At 48.7% G+C, this 19,177-nt stretch overlaps 1 protein-coding gene across 1 annotated transcript in view; it reads right to left on the reverse strand.

Moving 5' to 3' along the window:
• Window positions 1-775: 775 nt before the first annotated feature.
• The window catches only part of LOC116952745 (uncharacterized), a 114,330-nt gene continuing 95,928 nt past the window's right edge, over window positions 776-19,177 (reverse strand). The window contains exons 11-14 of the mRNA XM_032972354.2: window positions 18,420-18,550; window positions 16,893-16,986; window positions 15,824-15,895; window positions 776-14,377 (exon numbers count right to left, since the gene is read on the reverse strand). Of these exons, the coding sequence (XP_032828245.2) occupies window positions 12,425-14,377; window positions 15,824-15,895; window positions 16,893-16,986; window positions 18,420-18,550 (2,250 nt within the window). The 3' untranslated portion in view covers window positions 776-12,424. The remainder of the gene's footprint in view (window positions 14,378-15,823; window positions 15,896-16,892; window positions 16,987-18,419; window positions 18,551-19,177) is intronic.

Raw genomic sequence — 19,177 nt, forward strand, 5'->3', positions numbered from 1 at the left:
GAAGCCATTGTCTCCAATATTCAGGAGTCATTATTGCGTCTCGCTGTGTAAATGGTGACAGTCACTACAGATGCATGAGAATGGCCACGCTTGGTGCTGCTGGGAGCTGTACGATCAAACGTTCCTATCCACATCATCAGTGATGGCCATCGAGCTTCGTGGCAGCGGAAACATTTTGACAAGGCAAACACAAACGCACAATTTCAATGAAAACAAATTGCGTAATTCTAATAGCAGAGCGGCTATCACGAATGCGCTATGATTCACTTAAAGGGGCAATATTTCGCCAGAGAGTGGTGATTTTGTCTTTAGTTTTTATTTCTTTAATTAAGTTAAAACTTCGGAGGCCATCTTTCAACCTCGTCAACTTTGGACCGTGGCGCCCACGCTACTTGACCTGCTCCCCAATCGCGCCAAGAGAGATGGGGGGGAGGGGGCGACCAGGAGGTGCAGCTGGAAGAAATCGGCGCGTGTTTGGCAGCTGTCTCTGGTGTGGCACAGAGTGCGAGTGGACACATCAGTCAGCCGGTATGGGTGCAACGGTGCGTCGCCAAAATGTAATTTGCCAGTAAATAAAACGAATTGAAAGTAAAAAAAAACTATATTACGGGATCATTCGTGTCTAATGTAAGGCAGATCATGCGTATGTATGGTCCATCACACCCACATTATTAACCAGTGCGGCTGCTCGTTTCGAACCGCAAACATGTGCAAGCCAGAAGCAAACACACTCACCTCTCCAACCATTAAACAAATGCACACGCACAAACACGTGTCAGCTTTTCAGAATGTAATTCCAGACATGGATGCAAGTGTTTTTCAGAGACATATTTTTTTTGTCATTGAAAAATGGTCAACTTTATACATTTATTGTCATAAATTATATAAATTATAAGTGTGTCCTTAAAGATCGCTCTCACGTCAGATTTGACGTGTCACGTAAATCCACTCCCGTTTAAATAAAACTCAGACACCTACATAACAAGTCCATAAATATTAATTTATAGACCGGCCTCTTTAAGATATCAAATGTCCCACGTTACTCAGTATGGCGACATACTCGACACGAAGTAAATACATTATTCATGGGCCATGTAGGGTGGACATATCACAATGCAGTGGTGAATGAAGACATCGGATGGCATTTATGCAAACATTTTAAAACATCGAATATTTTTTTGTTACAATTCTTGCAAGCATTTCAACAAACACGACACGTAGAGGATACACCTTTTAACCATTTGTTGTTGTTGTCAAAGTATGCATAGAAATTTGTGTATTCAAATGAATAATCATTCAAATGTATCACAGACTACAGTCAAATGTGTATTCACATAATTGCCCCAACTCCCATATTTGTGATTCCACACAATACCAACTGCATCAAGGTCACAACATCTGAGAACATCACTCTCTCGAATTGATACTTCATCCCGAAACTGTGTTCTTAAAATTAATCCTTGCAATTGCAAATACCCCCTTACATCGCACATCAATAGCCTTCCTCTATTCTTCTCACGCCCGCAAACAGCAATCGACGCAACCCGACGCGACCTCGCCAAATGTCCAGCTAAAACCATAACTCGACGTGCCCAGCGACGCACAATTCTCTCGACACGTGGCTCCGAGAAAACCCACAGTGGCCGTTATCCTTCCTCGCCTGCAGAATGCACAAGCACCAAGAGCGCGCGTCCCTAGGTAAATACAGGCGAAGGGGGAATGCGCGTGCGCGCCAATGGCGCTTCCATTATTTTGTCCCGAGAGCTCGCTCACAGCAACGTGGCAAAGTCCGTCGTTCTGCACGCCCCCCCCCCCCCTCCCGCAGTGGGACCCAATAGCCAAGCGCGGGTAGGGAGACTCATTTCCTTGGTGCGGTTTACGACAAAAGCGACATTGCGCACCTGGGAACATTTCCGCTCGCTACCGTTGCCAAAAAACGTAAATGCCACCGGCGTCACAGTTGCTCATAAGGCCAACAGACGTCCCCACCGATGTCTCCATGCCGGTTCTATAACAGTCAGAATCACTGGCATTAGGTGGAAATTCGACATCCACGTTAGCTGCAATGTGTAATGGCTAGTCGTCAAAATTGCTTTTTAGAAAACGTTTATGTACATAAATAAACAAAATCACGCACATCCGCGCATGTTGTACTGCCTCTGCTGCGTTGTCTCACCAAATTATTTCTGCGGTACCATCAGTTCCAGTTGTAGCAGCCACAGGATATTTATTTCTTTGTTAAAGCCACAAATAAACTGAAGTTGTGCATGGCGTGTGTCTTTTACGCTTAAAATCATGCTCAGTAGCAGTGTTTGAAACCACTTTTCAAACACATTTCCAGCTATTTTAAAAGCTGTTGCTGCATTTATTTTCACTGTGAATAAACTCAATTTAAAAATCTCCAAGACGAACAGCTCCTTCCTGCGTTGTGTTTATGAACCCACTTGCAGCTTTACAAGAGGGTATTAATCCATTATGGGGAGAGAGACGGCGGTGGTGGCTATGAACCTGGCGACCTGAGTTGTTTTTTTAATCTGGCCAAGGCTAATTTAACAGGCATGGCAAAATAAGTTTGTTTTTGTAAACTACAATATAATTTACGAAAGAAACATGCTTAAGCACATTGGATTCACTTGCCCGTGGTGAGTCACATCACCCCTCCCCTCCCCCACACTGAGAGGGTTCTTGCGATAGCAGAGGTAGCTAAAAAAAGACGTCTCTTCATGACTCGTGACTCTGGGATGCACCAATTCTCCACTGCAAGGCCCACGGGAAGAAGAAGCGACATCACCACGACGGCGTGCGCTGCAGATGCAATGGCGTCATAATGCAGGCACGTCACAGTAGCTGTACAGCGAATGAAAAAGTCCGCGCGTACAACTTTAATCCACAAATCAATTTCTGGAATGCGATTTAAACAAACGGCGAAAGTGAGAAATCAAGTTTAAAATCCTAAATACAGATCGCGTGGCACGTTGTCATTTTAATTCACTGCAATAAAATAAAAAAGGCACTCCTTTGAAACTCGTGGCTGGATCGCAGTGGCAGAGCTCGTATACTTATGGCCCTGTGAACATAGTTTGCACGTGACACAAAGGAAGGGTTGTCCATTTGTTTCTCTTTGTCTATCATTGCATTCCATATTTGAACTCGGCCACTCCCCCATTGATGTAAAGCGCCTTGAGATTCTATGATGAAATGTTGCCGTATAATGAGCTGTAATTATTTGTATTATATAACCTAAAACATTACGTACGGAATTGTATTCCCCCCCGGGACTGCTACACGGATGGTAATGTGCGAATAATGATTATCTTACAAACCGTCTCTCGATGAGGAATGCGGCTTTTCCTGTTGCTCGTCACGCTCAAAAATAACGACGGTTCATAATTGTGCTTATTGTTTAACCCACTTACATTTCATTATCAGGTTTGTGGGTTAGATCGCGTAAGTATAAATGTCTCGTAACCCTCCACAAGCCAATTAGTAAGGGATTTGTCACGTAAACAAAACTCCAATTAGTTACTAGTTCAGCCCACCGGTGTGTTGGAGAGTAAATCCACAACATTTACAATTTGAGTACGACGTTTTCCTGGTAATTACATGCTGAATGTAATGCTGGATGTAATTACCATCGAAACGTCGCATTGAAGTAGTAACTAATTGGAGTTTTGTTTATGTGACAAATCCCTTACTAATTAGCTGTGTCGGGTAGTGGAGCGTTACGACACATTTATACTTACCCGATATAACCCCAAAAACCTTTATCATGATTAATATTGGTCGCGAAAGCCTACGTGTTTAACCCACTTAAATGTTTTTTTTTCACAATTTTGCAATGGGAGGATAATTTTAGCGTACAGGAGGTCCCGTGGTTTTAAGAGAGGTACCTTCATAAGCGACGTTTGGCGCTCAACGAACCTATTGGGTGCATCGTTACTCAATGGGTTAATTTTGACATCGACTGTCGGTAGTTTTAGTACCCTGCCCTCTTGAAACGAAGTCTATGCCACAGGGTTGTGTGGCATGATAGGCTAAAATACGATGCCTCTTCAGCTTGCTCAGACACTCGGGTTGTGTGACAGCTCATTGGCCCGAGATTGATGTAATCCACACTTCCGTCATCTCATCCAACATTGTGGAAGTGTTCCGAAATTAGTCGATGTGTCTAGGCCATTTTTCTGTAATTGTTGATAATTACGAGATATTAAAACACAACACTCTGTTCATATTGATCTTGGTGCTTCCAGTACATCGTGGTGTGCTATTTAACTCATGCTGTCACCCGCCAGAGATTGCGGTGTGCCCTGCACACGACTGTGTTGTGTTGCTCATCGACAGGGAAGTTGCGAAGCATTTGACCCATAATTGTTTCAAAACTGAGCGTGTGCCGACAGATATTGTTTCTAATCTATATTTAGAGAGCTGGTGCACCAAGCGGTAATTATCTTTAAATGTAGAGGATTGACAAATAATGAAAATGTCTTTAATGTTTACTCTGCGTAAGATTCTGCGTGAACAATAGACACATTTTTTTGCGCCGTGGCTATGCACGCTTGTAATCCAGCACTGTGGAGGCATTGAGGGTTGGTGGATCGGACAAAAAATACGAAATATTGCGAAACTCACCCCTCCCTGTGGGAGTTGAGGTGCAATACCCCGGCTTGCCAGCAGAATGCAGTACAGCAAAGTGTGGACGGATAGTCTGTCCCTTCCGTATGGGATAGAGCGTTGCTCCATTGCATGCGTGGGTTTTTTTCTCTCTCTCTGGGTGCGACGGTTACCCTCCCACGTGCATAAACAACACTCGCTAATTCGTTGAAAAATCTTAATATATAGAGAACCGCAGAGCAATTGTTGGCGCAGGCTCACCACCTGGCAACCTTCCAGCTTGTTCTGTGGTTCCTCCAACGATTGTGGAGGTGCAATTTGCGTGCACGACGCAATATAAAACGAATCGCTAGCTATACACATTTATTTTACAATCATTGCATTTGGGCGAGACTGCTGAAATCAATGCTGCTGTAACAACAACAAAAACTGCCTATAGCTCGGAGGCTAAATATAAATAAATATATTCCTTTACACTTTCAATAATGTAACCAATTATACGATCTGATAAAGGCTCAATCTAATTCACCGGTTCACTACTTGACCTTTTCAATGGACGGGCTGCCATCCGTTTCGGGTGGGCCAGTGGTGAAGATCAAAGCGGGCTCCCGCACATTAATCGCCTGCAAAAGGACGCTTTTGTCCACATGTCGGCGAGGAGTTGCACGCAAAATGCACTCGAGCAGATGGCAACGACCAGTCGCAGGTCGACTCACGTGCGGGTTGCGTGCTGAAATACGCCGCTTGCAGATCACCGAGGAAGATCGATGCTTTGTCGGAGAGTCCTGTCCTCCATCGTAAGTAACCGGTTGCAGAGACTTCCACACATCAAGCGATTCATTTGCATGCAACCACGTTGCAGCAACTAATCGCTCAGGTCTGGAACCGACTTAAGAAAGTGTTTCCGGAGATATTTAAGTTAAAGGCTGCATAAGGCAGACATGTTAAAAGCCACTAGAAAACACTGATTTGGAAAACCCACTGGGTTACTTTATATATTTACCGTATTTATACAGGGTGATCGATATGTTTATGCTCCACCAATTTATAATTACCCTCATACAGAGACTCCTCTACTTACGAACGAGGTAGGTTCCAGAGGTCTGTTTGTACGTCGATTTGTTCCTAAGTCCAACTTTACTCCCGTCGATTCCAAACACGTTGTAAACATGGATAATGCCTTTCAAAGTTGTTAATCTCCGGTAGATGCCACTGGTTCTTAACGTTCTGCAGATGTAGATGCCACCGCCGCCATCTATTGCGCGGCGGTTGAACTTACAAACTCTCGATCCGAACAGACACCTGGACACAGGACAGATTTGTTCGTGTCTCTGAAAATTCGTAAGTCGAATGTTCATAAGTAGAGGAGTCCCTGTACTCAACATTTATTGATGCTCTCTCCACATGCAACAGAGGAGTTACACAACTTAATAAGTGGGTCGAGATTTCTAGAAGATGGATAGAGGTTTTGCAACTTCATATTCTTTTCTACCCAACTAAATTTCTCCGTATTATTTCAGTGGGGTATCTATAAGCGGATCACCCTATCCTCTATATAATACAATTCCACTTTATTTCAAAGATAAATGTTCTTATTTTTTTATTAATGAAAATTCTGTGTATTGCACTGTAGGCAAGTATACCACATATACGTCTATATGTACATCTAAGTGCGATCAGGCGGAGCGGTGGCGCAGCGATTAGCACACTGCGCTATGAACCCAGCCACCTGAGTTTGATGCCTGGTGGGATGGTGAAGGGTCCTGGGTGCACCCTTCACCATCCCACACTGACCAGCGTGGCGAAGTATGGTAACGAAAGATAACCCCCATCACACCAACACAGGATGGTGTGAGGCCTTCACCCAGCAGTGGATTCATCATCAACATCAGCCAATATCCACCCGCTGCTCGATGTAAATGACTCCCCAATCAGTCCATTGTATACGTTGCACAATGGACTCAAGGAAAGCTTTCCCTCCGTCCTGTGTAAGCTAAAGGGGATGGCACAATTCGTTTTAATGTCCCGGTTGTCTTTTGTAAATCCTGCGTTCAACAGCAGCGTGCCTCGCTGGAACTGCTCACCCCACGTGTCCGCTCGCGCTGCAGCGAGTCGCTGGGCACCTGCACGACCAATGGACGCGCATCATGTGCTGCCACTGCTCAGGCAGAGGAGCACAGGCAACGAAGACAACTCGACACGTCCGTCAGCAACACCGCGAGTGTGCGTGTGTGGCACACAATGTGCAGATAATTCGCTATGACGAAGGGCCGTTGCCTGAAACGTCGCCTTTCCCATTGTGTTCCTTTTAAGGACACACCCCACACACTCACGTGCTATTCACGAACGTCTTGAGTTTTTTCGTCACGTGCCAACTGTCCTCGAAGAACAACAATAACCCCTTGAATGTTGTTCCACCAATGGGTAACAGGTGAAGCCCTGCAATTACTCGCCAATGCCACTTGCTGGCACAACGGCCTCCACTCGAGGGATGATCTCTGACTCAGAGCCCCCCCCCCTCCGAGGCTATTTTACCGCCTCTAAGATGCTGCCCAAGAGACCTTGCGGAGGGGGTGGGAGTACCCACACTTTACCCCATTCACATCGTGACCTGCTGCCGGACTCACTGTGGCGGAGTGACTATTTGTGACCCTTGGGTGGACAAGGCAGGGAGATTTCAGAAATCTGCCCCCTTGGTTTCAACTGCCCTGGGATTGCAAGCTCAGCATCCCGTTCGCCAAGAGCCGAGGGAAAATGTTAAATAAATGGTCCTCATCATATGAGTAGACGTGTCCCCTACCATGAGCATGTGGAAATGTAACCACTGGCTTAAGAGCCATCGTTGCAGATTAACGTGGGAGACACCTCGTGGATTGAATGTTACGTGTGACAGCATGTCAGACGTTGTCAGAACTCAAAAGCTAAGCAGTGGTTGAGCCTGGATAATGCTTGGATGGGCGACCAATTCGCGTAATGGCCGGGTGCATTAATAGGGGCCTGTTGCATGCAGCAGACGGCAGTGCAACAAAACATCCACGAATGTTCTTGCACTCTGCAGCCCCAACAAGCGTCACCGACCTGCACTGACCGGCGTGGTGAAGTATGGTCAAATATGCCTCGCGGCCCGCAAGGCGTGGTTGGGGAAGCCTTCATCTGGCAGTCGAGTTGACCAGCTGTACTTGCATGTACACGTGTCTGCATCAAACACGTCGCTTGCATCATACAGTTAAAAAGTGTATTGTACGGGCAGAAACTGCATATGGTTCCGAATAGCAGTCGAAAGTTCTAAAACTGCGTTTGATTTTCATATGACTAAGACGTGATAAAGTCGTATTATTGTTTTTTTTTGGTAAAAGTAATAGATTGTTAAAAAAAACATGCATGGCCTGTCAGGATGATGGAACAGCGTTCGAAAAGTGCCGCACAGATTTTGTTTTCGATGCGGCAGCCCCGGACGCGGATGAGGCTTTGCGCTCCACTCTGTGGGCGGACCCTGTTCAACGAGCTCGATGGGTTAAACCAAGGCCGTAGCCATGGAGTCAACATTGGGTGGGACCAAATCTTCCAGGGTGTCTGGGGGTCCCCCCGCCGGAAAAAATATCTACATTTGAAAACTAATTTCCTGCCTAAAATATGAAAAAATTCACTAACACATGGGATGGACTTTTCATTTATTTTTACAATAATGTCTAATAGTGTATTGTATTACATTGCTCTGTTTTTACTTTTTTTTTACCATTTCTTGTTTCATTGTACGTAATGGCGGAGATTAGGGATTAATAAAGTACAACCATAACCACAATCATATAAACAGAAATCTATGCCTTGATTTATATGACAAGTCCAGATGTTGTGGCCAAGGTTTAGCATATTGTTACTTTTATTTACATAGCATAGCTATTTTTTATAGCAATATATTGCGGGGGGGGGGGCATTTTGAGTATATTTGAATATTGGGGGGGGATGTGTCCCCCCCCCCCCCATTTATATTATAATTACGGCCTTGGGTTAAACCATCAGTCGCGCCTGACCACGTCCATCGATACACAGTGTCATGGCACACGTGAACCGTGTAGTGGCTTGCATGTCACACGAAATCAGCGATTGAAGCAAATTAATAATCTGTATGAAAAAAAAGAATAGGGATTTACTCTTTCTGGCAATAGAACAGGAGGTGTTCTATTGCCAGAAAATAACCTTTTGCAAGGAATCAAGTCTGCATTGACCACGCGTAATCGTGATGAACATGCAAACAAACATGCTCTGATTAATATATTTTCATTGTCTTTGAAACCGAGTGGCCTACACCAGAGACAGCATTCTTGAGGGCCTACACCAGTCTCAGACCAAGGAACGCCAAAAGTCGAACAGCACCAAGGCAATGCCACACGTATCAGAGCATTTCGAGCTCGGGGTGAGCAACTATATAACGGGACCCTTTCTTCCAGTATCAAAGTATGAAAAATAAGAATGTTTTATCCTTTCTGCCAATAAAGCAGGAGGTGTTAAGATGGTCCAACACCAATTGGATACCTTTTTGCAAGGAATCAAGTCTGCATTAAGCACACGAACGTGTGCATAATTCTCCAAGCTAAAGCGAAGAGACGAATATGTGTAGTAGTAGTAGCACTTAAACACGTTCCAACCGGGGACTGATAATGGCAACTCCCCTGTTGTTACATTTTTCCGTGCGATTAAAAATGTTGCCCCTACAATGGCAAGGGAGAGATACATTGTACACCGTATGTGTGTGCCATTGGCATCGGGCATTTTAAAATCACCGGTAGCTATTGCTTTTGTTGTCTTCGAGGACACGGTTATTGTCACAGTTATAAAATGTCTGCTGACTCAGCTGCTTGAGAATGTTTCGTCGAAATGGCCTCCATTCCGCATGCCCCTCCCCCCTCGTGTCCTTACTCGCGATTTGCATATTCTGGACGTGCTGGAGCGTGCGTTCCATTAACCCAGTGGCTCTTCACCTTGACTGACTGCAGCAGCCTTGCACCCTTTCGTCCTCTATCGTTAAAAAAGTGTACACTGTTAATAATCACTTATGATTAATGAAACAAATTAGTTGTACTTGCGTGCCCATGCTTAACTTGTGTTTTCGATTATTTAGCTTCTAAAAACAAACTGGCCACGTCTCGCACCTCCAGAAAAGGGCATCTCGCACCGCCGGTGGGTGCAGCGTGCACCCCAACCACTGCCCCAACCACTCAAGCGACACTACGACTTCAGTGTCTCGTCACGGTACTCCAATGCAGCGTCTAATTTTACCAGCACCCAGAACTCAAAAGGTGACCGCACAGAAGCCGTGTTTGCACTCACTGCCCGTGAGCAACCGGGGCATAGCAAACCAGGCAGGCCAACTCCCCGGCTACACTGCCATTGGTTGGTCCACTCGAGGCTCTGATTGGTCCACTCGAGGCTCTGCTCAGGAAACAATGCAATGATGTCACGGTCCTCGTCTAAACCGAGCACTTGGACGTTTTCGTTTGTCGCTAAATGTTTTGGGTTTTATCTAACGTTGTATCCCGTTGTGTTTTGCACGTGTAGTCGCTACGGCATGCTGCTAATTACGTTGTGTCTGTCGCAAAGCAAGGGCTGTGCGTTTGTCCCGCGCGGCTCTGCCCCGTCCGCCCGCCACGTGACAGCATGGTGACGTCACAAGCCTCGCCAGCCTGGACATTTAGGCCCCGGTGGTGGCTTTGGGGACTGCCGAGTGGGACAGCTAACCAGGAATGGATGTTCCACACCTCAGCGAGCCTACCATGCCCCTTCCGGATGCTGGGGAGGGGGGGTATAAACACGGCTGTAGAAAGGCCGCCCCCTCTACCAACGAGCCGAGCGAGCCACAGTGTGGTGTGGCCGAAGGGCCGTTGTGGCACACCGGGCCATTTTCTGGTGAAGCTCATTGTGCGTCCTCTGGAGGACACCACCGCGAGTGACCCAGCCGCTGATTCTTTACGCGACCCACTTGGTCTAAAATCCTCCTCGACCAGTCCACGAGCGGTTGGGCAGAGGGAGCTGCAGGTAATGGTGACAGTCGTGGTAACGATGACGATGATTGTGCTTGCGGCCCGGCTTGGGGGCTTTAGGAGTGGTGAAGTATAGCTAGTACCGCTTTTCCACTGCACAACCGAACCACGTCGGGGCGGTGCTGTGCCGAGCCCAGCAACATCGCAACTCACCAGGTTGTTTATTTTTCCCCACTGCAGAACCACGGGCCATGCCGCTGACGAATTGAGATGAGGTTAAGGGATCGACGGTGAAGCAGCTCATGGCAATGCGGTTGCGGAGAGAATCGATTCAAGGCTTAGGTGGGAGACAAACACGAGGGGGATCGTTCCCTCAAGTCACGGCCCGGCTAACACAACTCACGACGAATATGATCAACCTCCGCCCCTGGCCCTACTTGGCTCTCAGCCGGACTCGGATGTATCGTGAGGCCAGCGTGTGTCACGGTTTTGCTTCTGGCTCGGCTCGGCTCAGCATGCAGTCGGTGGAAAACGACCGGTACCGTGAGGGCCCTCATGCTGGCCCAGGCTGAGATGTGCCAGTGGAAAAGAGGTATTAAGCAAAACTCTGTGTAGCCGCGGGATTCCGCTGAAGAGTCACTGGGTGACCGCGTGATGCGCGGCTCTGCGAACATTTGGAGGCCACGTGACAAGGCGGTCCCGTGCGGGATGGGTTAGGACCGCTCGCAGCGGAAGCGTTGCTGCTGCTGTTCAGACGGAGCCTGCCTGTGAAGCTCCCCCCCACCCCCGCACAGTCAAGCTGCAGGGCTGGCTAAGATGACTGTTGAGTTGCTACAAACAAGAGAACCAAAACCAACAGCGGTCAGTTTGGGGAAGGGCATTTCGTTTCATGTCTGTAGGTGAACGTCAACATCGTGAAAGCGATTCATGTGTAGGAGGCGGCGTGTTTTCGACACTGGCCGAAGAGTTTTTACCGTGACGCGTAATTCTGATTCATCCTTAAAATGTGTTCACTTGCTCTTAGCTTACTTACTCACGCAAGTATTTCCTATATGTTATCAACACGATAAAGGTATTTAGTGTCGCATAAACTCTACAACTCTACAATAGAGTGTAAACTAATTATGATCAGTTATTTTAGAACAAAATTCAGGTAGCTTTTCCAACATGCTAGAAGTAGCAGAAAATAAAATAATTTCATAATTTCCAAATGAGATTGGGGGGGGGGGGGGAAATGGTCAGTTATAATCAATGTAAAATGATTCATATCTTGAAAAAGGGCATCCTACTGTGAGAAATATTGACAATTTATCATTCGGAAAATGTAATTGTGTGCAATGGTCACAAGCGTGAAACGTGCGTGTAAAAATAAATCCAATAAAGTATTGACAGGCAGTCCTTGACTTATGAGCGGGTTACCTTTCCTGAGACCCGTTTGTTAAGTCCATTTGTTCGTATCTTGGAACTCGACGTCAAATTGTACACACAGTCAGACGTGATGACCGTCACAAAGTATATCGAAAAGCATGCATAGCACAAACACAGCACACGATCTTTTGTATGCAAAAAATTTCACTGTCGTAGCGCATCCCGCGAGATGCTGGGACTCATTAAATCTCGCCGGAGGATCGCTCTGCCGAACAAAATAGTTTTTTGCGGTGGTATGGTTCGTAAGTTACGACCGAACGTTCGCAAGTCGGATGGTTAAAAGAATAACGTCTCATGGCGGTTCGTTCGTTAAGTGCGGATGTTCGTAAGTGCGGACGTTCGTAATCTCGGGGGACTGCCTGTACTTTAAAAGTGGGCGCTAAATCGCAGCTGCCTGACACAACGATTCAGCAACTTGGCCAACAAGCCAACGAGAGTTCACCTTTCCTGGCAGCAGAGACACCAAGCAGTGGCTTCCTTTTAACCGATGGTTTCACGCCATCTGGGTTCACTTGCTGCTGAGGCTGGGCTTGATTTTGAGGGTGCACTTGGTGCTGATGTTGTGCCTGCTGCTGCTGCTGCTGCACCGAGTTCTGCGGTGGGGGCTGCGATTCCCTTGGCTGGGGTTGCGCCACGGCGGGCGGCAGCGCCGCCGGCTCGGCCGCGGCGTGACGCGAGGGCGACCTGGAGGCGAGGTGCTCGCCCGAGCGGTGAGGCTGCGTCTCCTCGCGCGAGGCCTGCGGCGGCGGCGGCGGCGGCGGCGGCGCGCACTGCCGCGCCGCGTCGGGGTACGGGGGCCCCGCGGCCGTGGCCCTGGGGATATGCGTCTTCTTCTGGCAGGTGCCTTGCGTGGAGTGCTCCTGCTGGTGGTGAGGCTCGGCGTGCTGGTAGTCGGCAAAGTGTCTGTCCTTGGGCAGGTGCGCCACCGCGTGCGCGTAGAGGGGCTGCCTCGAGTGGTCCGGGGAAGGGGTGGGCAGGGGCGGTCTTCCGCTGGGCTGCAAGCAGGGCGAGTGAGGTCTGCTGCTGTCCACGTGTTGGTATCCGGGTTGGAAAGCGGCCTTGATATTTTGTTTGTTCAAACATGGATGGTATCCGTTATGGGAATGTGAAAAAGGCAACACCCGCTCAGGCTGCTGGGAAACTATGGTCAGGCCCGGTTGCATCACCCTGCCGGGCTGCATCATTTGCGGATGAGCGGAGTGCGCTTTGCTCACGGTCCCTGCTTGCTGATGAGCGTCGGAGGGCGGCGGAGTGGCGGATGGGGCGCCTGCGTGAAGCGAGCACTCGCCAGCCGCGTTCGCGGGCTTCCTGGGGCACGTGGGGTGTGCCTCGGGTGTGCTCTGTCGCCCCCTGTGGTTCTCGTTGATGAACGGAGCCTTCGGCGACATTGCCTTGCCAAGGTGCGTAGCTTCGGCATGCAGCGACTGCGGGTTGTCCCGCATCCTGACCCACACGTCCGTCTCCGTGGCGGGGCAGGGTCCCCTGCAGCGCTCGTCCCCGTGAGGGCACGCGTCGACGGCGCCCGCCTGAGCGGCCTTGCTGGGCCCCGCGCCTTCCCCGCCCCGAGAGGATCTCGGCGGAGCGCTCTGCCTCCCCGTCTCCTTCGCCTCCGCCTCGCCGCCCGCCTTGGAACGCGCTTTTTTCTCGGGCCGACGGAGCTCCTCATCAGCCCCGAACCGCTTGGGCTCGGGCGCGCCGCACGCGGGCCACTGCTCCGAACTCGCGCCCGCGCTCGCCTGCGCCCTGCGGTGTTGCGAGTGCCGAGCGGGCAGCGGCTCCGGTTGCGTCTCGCCCGCGTGCTGCTGACCGCTTGTGACCTGATGGCCGGTCCTGTCCGTGCATTTGTTCGGCAGATTGGCAACGTGCGATCTCTGCGCGCTCGTATTCTGAGCGTGCTCGCCCGCTTGCAGGGCTGTGCCGTGCTCGGCCTGTCCGGCCGGCTGGCCCTTGGGTTGGTGTTGGTTTGTTTTGTCCGCACTCACGGCCTGACACTGCTGCCCCGTCCGTTCGCACTGTGACCGTGGCGACATTGTGCCCTTCTTGTGTTGATCGCCGTGCTCCTCCTTGGACTTCCTGTCCGCCTTGTGGTCCTGCGACGAGTGGCCGCCCTTTGTCAGGTTCTTCGCCTGCTCCCCGCAGTGCGGGCTGCCCGTTTGGTGACAGTCCTTCCTGTCCGCCACGTCCCACTCCTGGGTGTCCGGAGAGGAGTTAGGTCTGCGCTGCCCTTTGCTCTCTGGCTGCTTGCCCTCCGGTGGCAGGGACGAGCGCTTGCGGCGCTCACCGCTGTCCGACTGCACCTGGAGCCGGTGCCAGCGGGCTGTGTCGTCCAGGTTTGAAGCTTTGCATAGCGCAATGTTCACCTGCAGCAGAGCAAGGCGGCGCCGCATGGTTAATGCACACTTTTTTATAGAACCGCGTAGGTTTTTTTCGTGGTCGTACAGTCGTGCAGCGCTGCGATGTTGTTTTCGGGTCGAATTATACCACACGTTGTTCAGCATCAGCATCATCTCCGACGTTCCGCTCCACGTACTGGCAGCTTTGCCAGATAAAGGCACCCGTCCCATACTCTTCCCCGAGGCTTACAGAGCCATTTGAAGACATCGTTAAAAATCCTTGGTCTTCAACGTTATTAGACTTGGAATGCTATAACTAAAAGCGCAGCATATCTGCAGGAAGTAGCCTAATGATGACGAGTGCTGAATAAACGAGCCATAGTCTATGGATGTGACATCTTTAGCTACCAAAGACGAGGTTATTTTCCCATAGGCCAGTGGTTTCTACAAACAAGGAGAGATGTGATACACACTCTAAAGGATGGGCAGTATCACGAACGTGTCGGGATTCTCATTAGTTATAATACTGCACACGGTGTGTGACCGGGGTTCTTTTTTTAACAAGGGACACAAAATTTGATTTGAACCTTTCGTGACTGCAGGGATTCATATTCTTGGTTCTTTCGGTAAAGTGACCAAGAATAAGGGACAAAAACTTTTTTTACTTTTAGATCGGGATGCGATCAGAGCATTGCGACGTGACAGCCACTGATGTGCACCGGCCGGGGACCGACAGGAGATGGGACAGTTTTTGCCGCAGGGCCCACGTGACCCCAGTGCACACGACGCATATTAATCGAAAGTAATTTAACACGCGTAGGGCTTTCGTGACCAATATTATCCACGAGAGGTTAGATTGCGTACATTTAAATGTGTCGAAACGTCACGGTACTCGAATTGTATATGTTGCGGGTTTTCTCTCCAACACACCAGTGAGCTGAACGAGGAACAAGTTGGCATATTTTTATTACATGACAAACCTTACTAATTTGCCATGTCAGGTGGTGGCGGGTTTAACGACACAGTCATATTTACGCGATCTAACCCAAAAAAACCTTGTATTATCGACATTAATTGTTCACAATTAAATTTTGGTGCGTGTCGAATTGTACGCATGGGTTTTCTCTCTGTTCAATCCAAGTTCCAGCCCCACGTGTCAGACCCTGCCAAATGGGAATGTCTAAAAACATCCCAATTGCGGGACCCTTCTGAAAGACTAGATAATTGTTGGGTTTTACTACAGTGGCGCCACGAATGACACTGGCACGAGGCGACATCTCGACCTTGTCACTGGCATTCATGCAACACGAGCACCAGTCGTTGCCGGAACAGAGAGTCCTCTCACCTCGCACCGATGTCCACTCTCTTCCAAGGTGCAAAGAGGGCATTTATCACCTCAAGCACCAAGGAACATGAATGCTGGCGGCTTTTCTCGGCCAGAAGAGAAAAAGAACGTTTATTTTTAACTCTCACCTCGCCCAGGAAATGGTTGGTTGCAAATCGATCGTAATCCCACACGGCAACTTCCAGAGTCCTCTTTTCCAGCTGGGGACAGAATGGCCATGTTAGATGGCTCCGTCATGGCAAACCACTTTTCCCCCACCACTCAGAAACACACTGACACAGCACGACAGCCATTATAAGCCTCGCAACTCATTACCGCAGCGCAGAGGGTTCCACGTGGTGAAACTTGAATAATGCATCGCGTCAGTCCACTTAGTGCACGCAACTCAGCGGCGCATGGTGCCCTTTCATTTAGTGGCATATGGCTCTGCAATTCGCGGCTTAAAGGTTGCCGCAGAGTGCCTTATCAGCACGATGCTTGTAAGGCATAGTATAGGCATGGACAGCCTGGATCCAAGTACCGAACACTTACCCGAGGAAAAGTGCTTCTCTTGTTGCATAGGAATACGTTTGATCGGCTCAGCCTGATCACCAATGACGAAGGGTACAATTTTGACTTGAAGCTTTCGTGACTGCAGGAATTCATGTTCTTTGGGTCTTTCGGAAAAGTCACGTAGATAGGTTCAAATTAATGAAAATAAAACAAACAAAAACACTACGACGTTTCGATCATAACACAAGCGATTGTCAGCAGGAGGGGGAAACTAATGATGACAATCGCTTGTGTTGTGATCGAAACGTCGTAGTTTTTTCTTTATTTTATTTTCATTAATTTGAACCTATCTACGTGACTTTTCCGAAAGACCCAAAGAATATGGGTACAATTTTGTCAAGGTAATTTAATTAAAAGCTAAATTCACAGCCGAGGAGCAGGGAAAATAATCCAGTAGTTCATAGAGAGGTCACGGAATCAGATGGGGGATGGTGCCCCACCTAGACATTTGCTTTTTTCATAGAAACATATATTTACAATCACCATTTTGAAGAAAACAAAAAAAATCTATTAGATAATTTCACTGTCCTTCCTACGCACCTCCTGTTAGCACGGTTGGTTACTACAGTGCGAAAGAAGTTCAACATACGTACAATTTGGGCATGAACAGACTGCAGTGGCACAGCTGATGGTGTCTGCACGCACCTCTTCACGGGACAAGCCGTGGTATACAACGCTTTGGTTCCACTCGGGATTCAGCGACTTGTGCACGAACTTGGTTTTCCTTTTCACTTCTGACCTGCGGGCGATACGGTAACCAGCGCACGGGTGAAGAGGGCACGCTGCCCTGCCGTAATGGTCAGCAAAGGTCACCGCTTCCATCTGAGTGGGGCAAGTTTTTCTTAAATCTCCCCGCCCCTGTCTACCCAGCAGAAAAACTGGGTACTCGCCAGCCTAAGTCGATCGGCAGGTCACGTGTGGTGGGGTAAAGTGTGGGTAGTCCCGCTCCCAACATGTCCTGTCGGTCGTGGAATAGTGGGCCAAATTCTTACTTGAGAGGTTTCTCTAGGAGCTCCCCTCTAGTGGAGGATCTTCCACCAGCAGTGGTGTTGGCAAGGCATTGCAGAGCTGCACCTTGTTACCATTACAGGTAAAGAGGTAACGCGTGGTTTAAAATGAATTAATTTGCAAAAGATGGGGTTTCCACTGGTTCGAAACCAGGCGGCCACATTTAATTACACCGGGTTCTCAAGTGCGAGTGATCCGTAAGAGGTTTTTTGGGTTAGATCGTGTAAATATAAATGTGTCGCTAAACCCGCCACCACCCGACAGCAAATTAGTAAGGTTTATCACGTAAACAGAACGTGCCAATTCGTTACTATACAGCACACCGGTGTGTTTGAGAAAAACCCACAACATTTACAATGCAAGTACCATGACGGGTTTGGGAAAGTTGCGCCCTCTACTGTTTGGATCAGAGGTTACTTGACGGAAGCTCAGAGGTGGCTTTTGTGAAATCTGCGTCAGTGGGCCGTTCTCTGACACGAAGGACTGTTCTGTAAAAAATCCAAATTGCATTGCCCTCCCGCACCTTCGATTAGCGCGGTTGGCCACGTCACGGTGCGAAATAAGTTCAACGTACACACGTACGTACATGGCATGACACCAACAGCACAATCGGAATACAACCGGGGTAAAAACGACAAACTTTTTTTATAAGCCCGCATTATTTACATATGATTTTAGCCGTGCCTGGAATTTGTCCGTGTTCTGTTACCTGTTCCCCCAATTGGCACATTGGTTGTAGATTAACTGAATCGCTGCTTTAATTGCACGTTTTTTAAAGCTTTAATGAGGGATTACGAGTAACGTAGTAGATGTCTTGGTAAAAAAAAAAACGATATAAGAATGTGTTTTACCAGGTAAGCCCCACTGAGCTATATAGCTATTTTTCAAAAGCAACCTGGCCACAAATGAAAGCTTAACAAAGTGGCTTATCGTGTGGAAATTGCAAGCAACCAAATACTCTAAACGCACGTTTCTAAATGTGGAGGGGAAAACCGGAGGACCTGGAGAAAAAAATCCACACGACCACTGGGAGAGAAACACAAACTCCAAATACACAGCAGCAGCAGGCGTTGTCAGGGTCGGGATCGAACCCACGACCTCCTGTATACCAGGCGAGGCGGTTAACATTTTGCCACCGTGGCATCGGCCGACGGGAAGACCTACCCCTTCCCGGGCAGCAGGTAGACCTTGACGAAGGGGTCCAGGCTCCCACTGCCGTTGCGAGCGGTCAGCCCACGCGCGCATAGCACCCCCACCACGAGGTCGCCCGCCTCCGCCTCGTACCGCAGCTGCAGCTGAAGGTCGCATCGGGTGAGGCGTCAGGATTTCCAGTTACGAGACGCCCAGAGCGCCTCGGCAAATTAATATTATTGTTAATACCGCTACTGCACGATTACACTTTTGGATTTGTATACAGGGTGCTTAAAAAAAATACTAAAACTTACATGGGACTATCGTTTTTAATGGAAGAAAAACAGATAATGCACGGTAACTTGACATCAAATGTATGTTAATAGCTTCAAAAACTCAAAGAGTCTCCACGTGTTCGCCATCGTTCTCAACGCGTGGCCTGGAGTCTTCTCCAGGTGGTCTCCAGAGCCCGGAGGCAGCAGCACGTGTCACGTGGTATTGTTGCAAATTCTCAGAAGTGTGAAAAAAAATTTTTGAAGCACCCTGTATGAATGGGGTTATGTTTTACACATGGGAGGAAACTGGAGCACACCAAGATAAAACCCACGGGCATGAGTGGGGAAACGCGCTGTCCCGCACAGACGGAACAGGCGGAGTCCACCTTTTTCTGCTCTAACCACCTTCTCATGGTGAGTCAGGTTGTTGTGGCACTTCCTCGACGCCCGACCAAGGGGAACGGAGTGTCGCAACATCTGTGCGGCGATCCACCAACCCCTCTCGCTCCCTCCGCT

The sequence above is a fragment of the Petromyzon marinus genome, chromosome 48 (genome assembly GCF_048934315.1).
Source record: "Petromyzon marinus isolate PM22_M1 ecotype Great Lakes invasive population chromosome 48, UKy_Petmar_22M1.pri1.0, whole genome shotgun sequence".
In the NCBI taxonomy this organism is placed as follows: domain Eukaryota; kingdom Metazoa; phylum Chordata; class Hyperoartia; order Petromyzontiformes; family Petromyzontidae; genus Petromyzon; species Petromyzon marinus.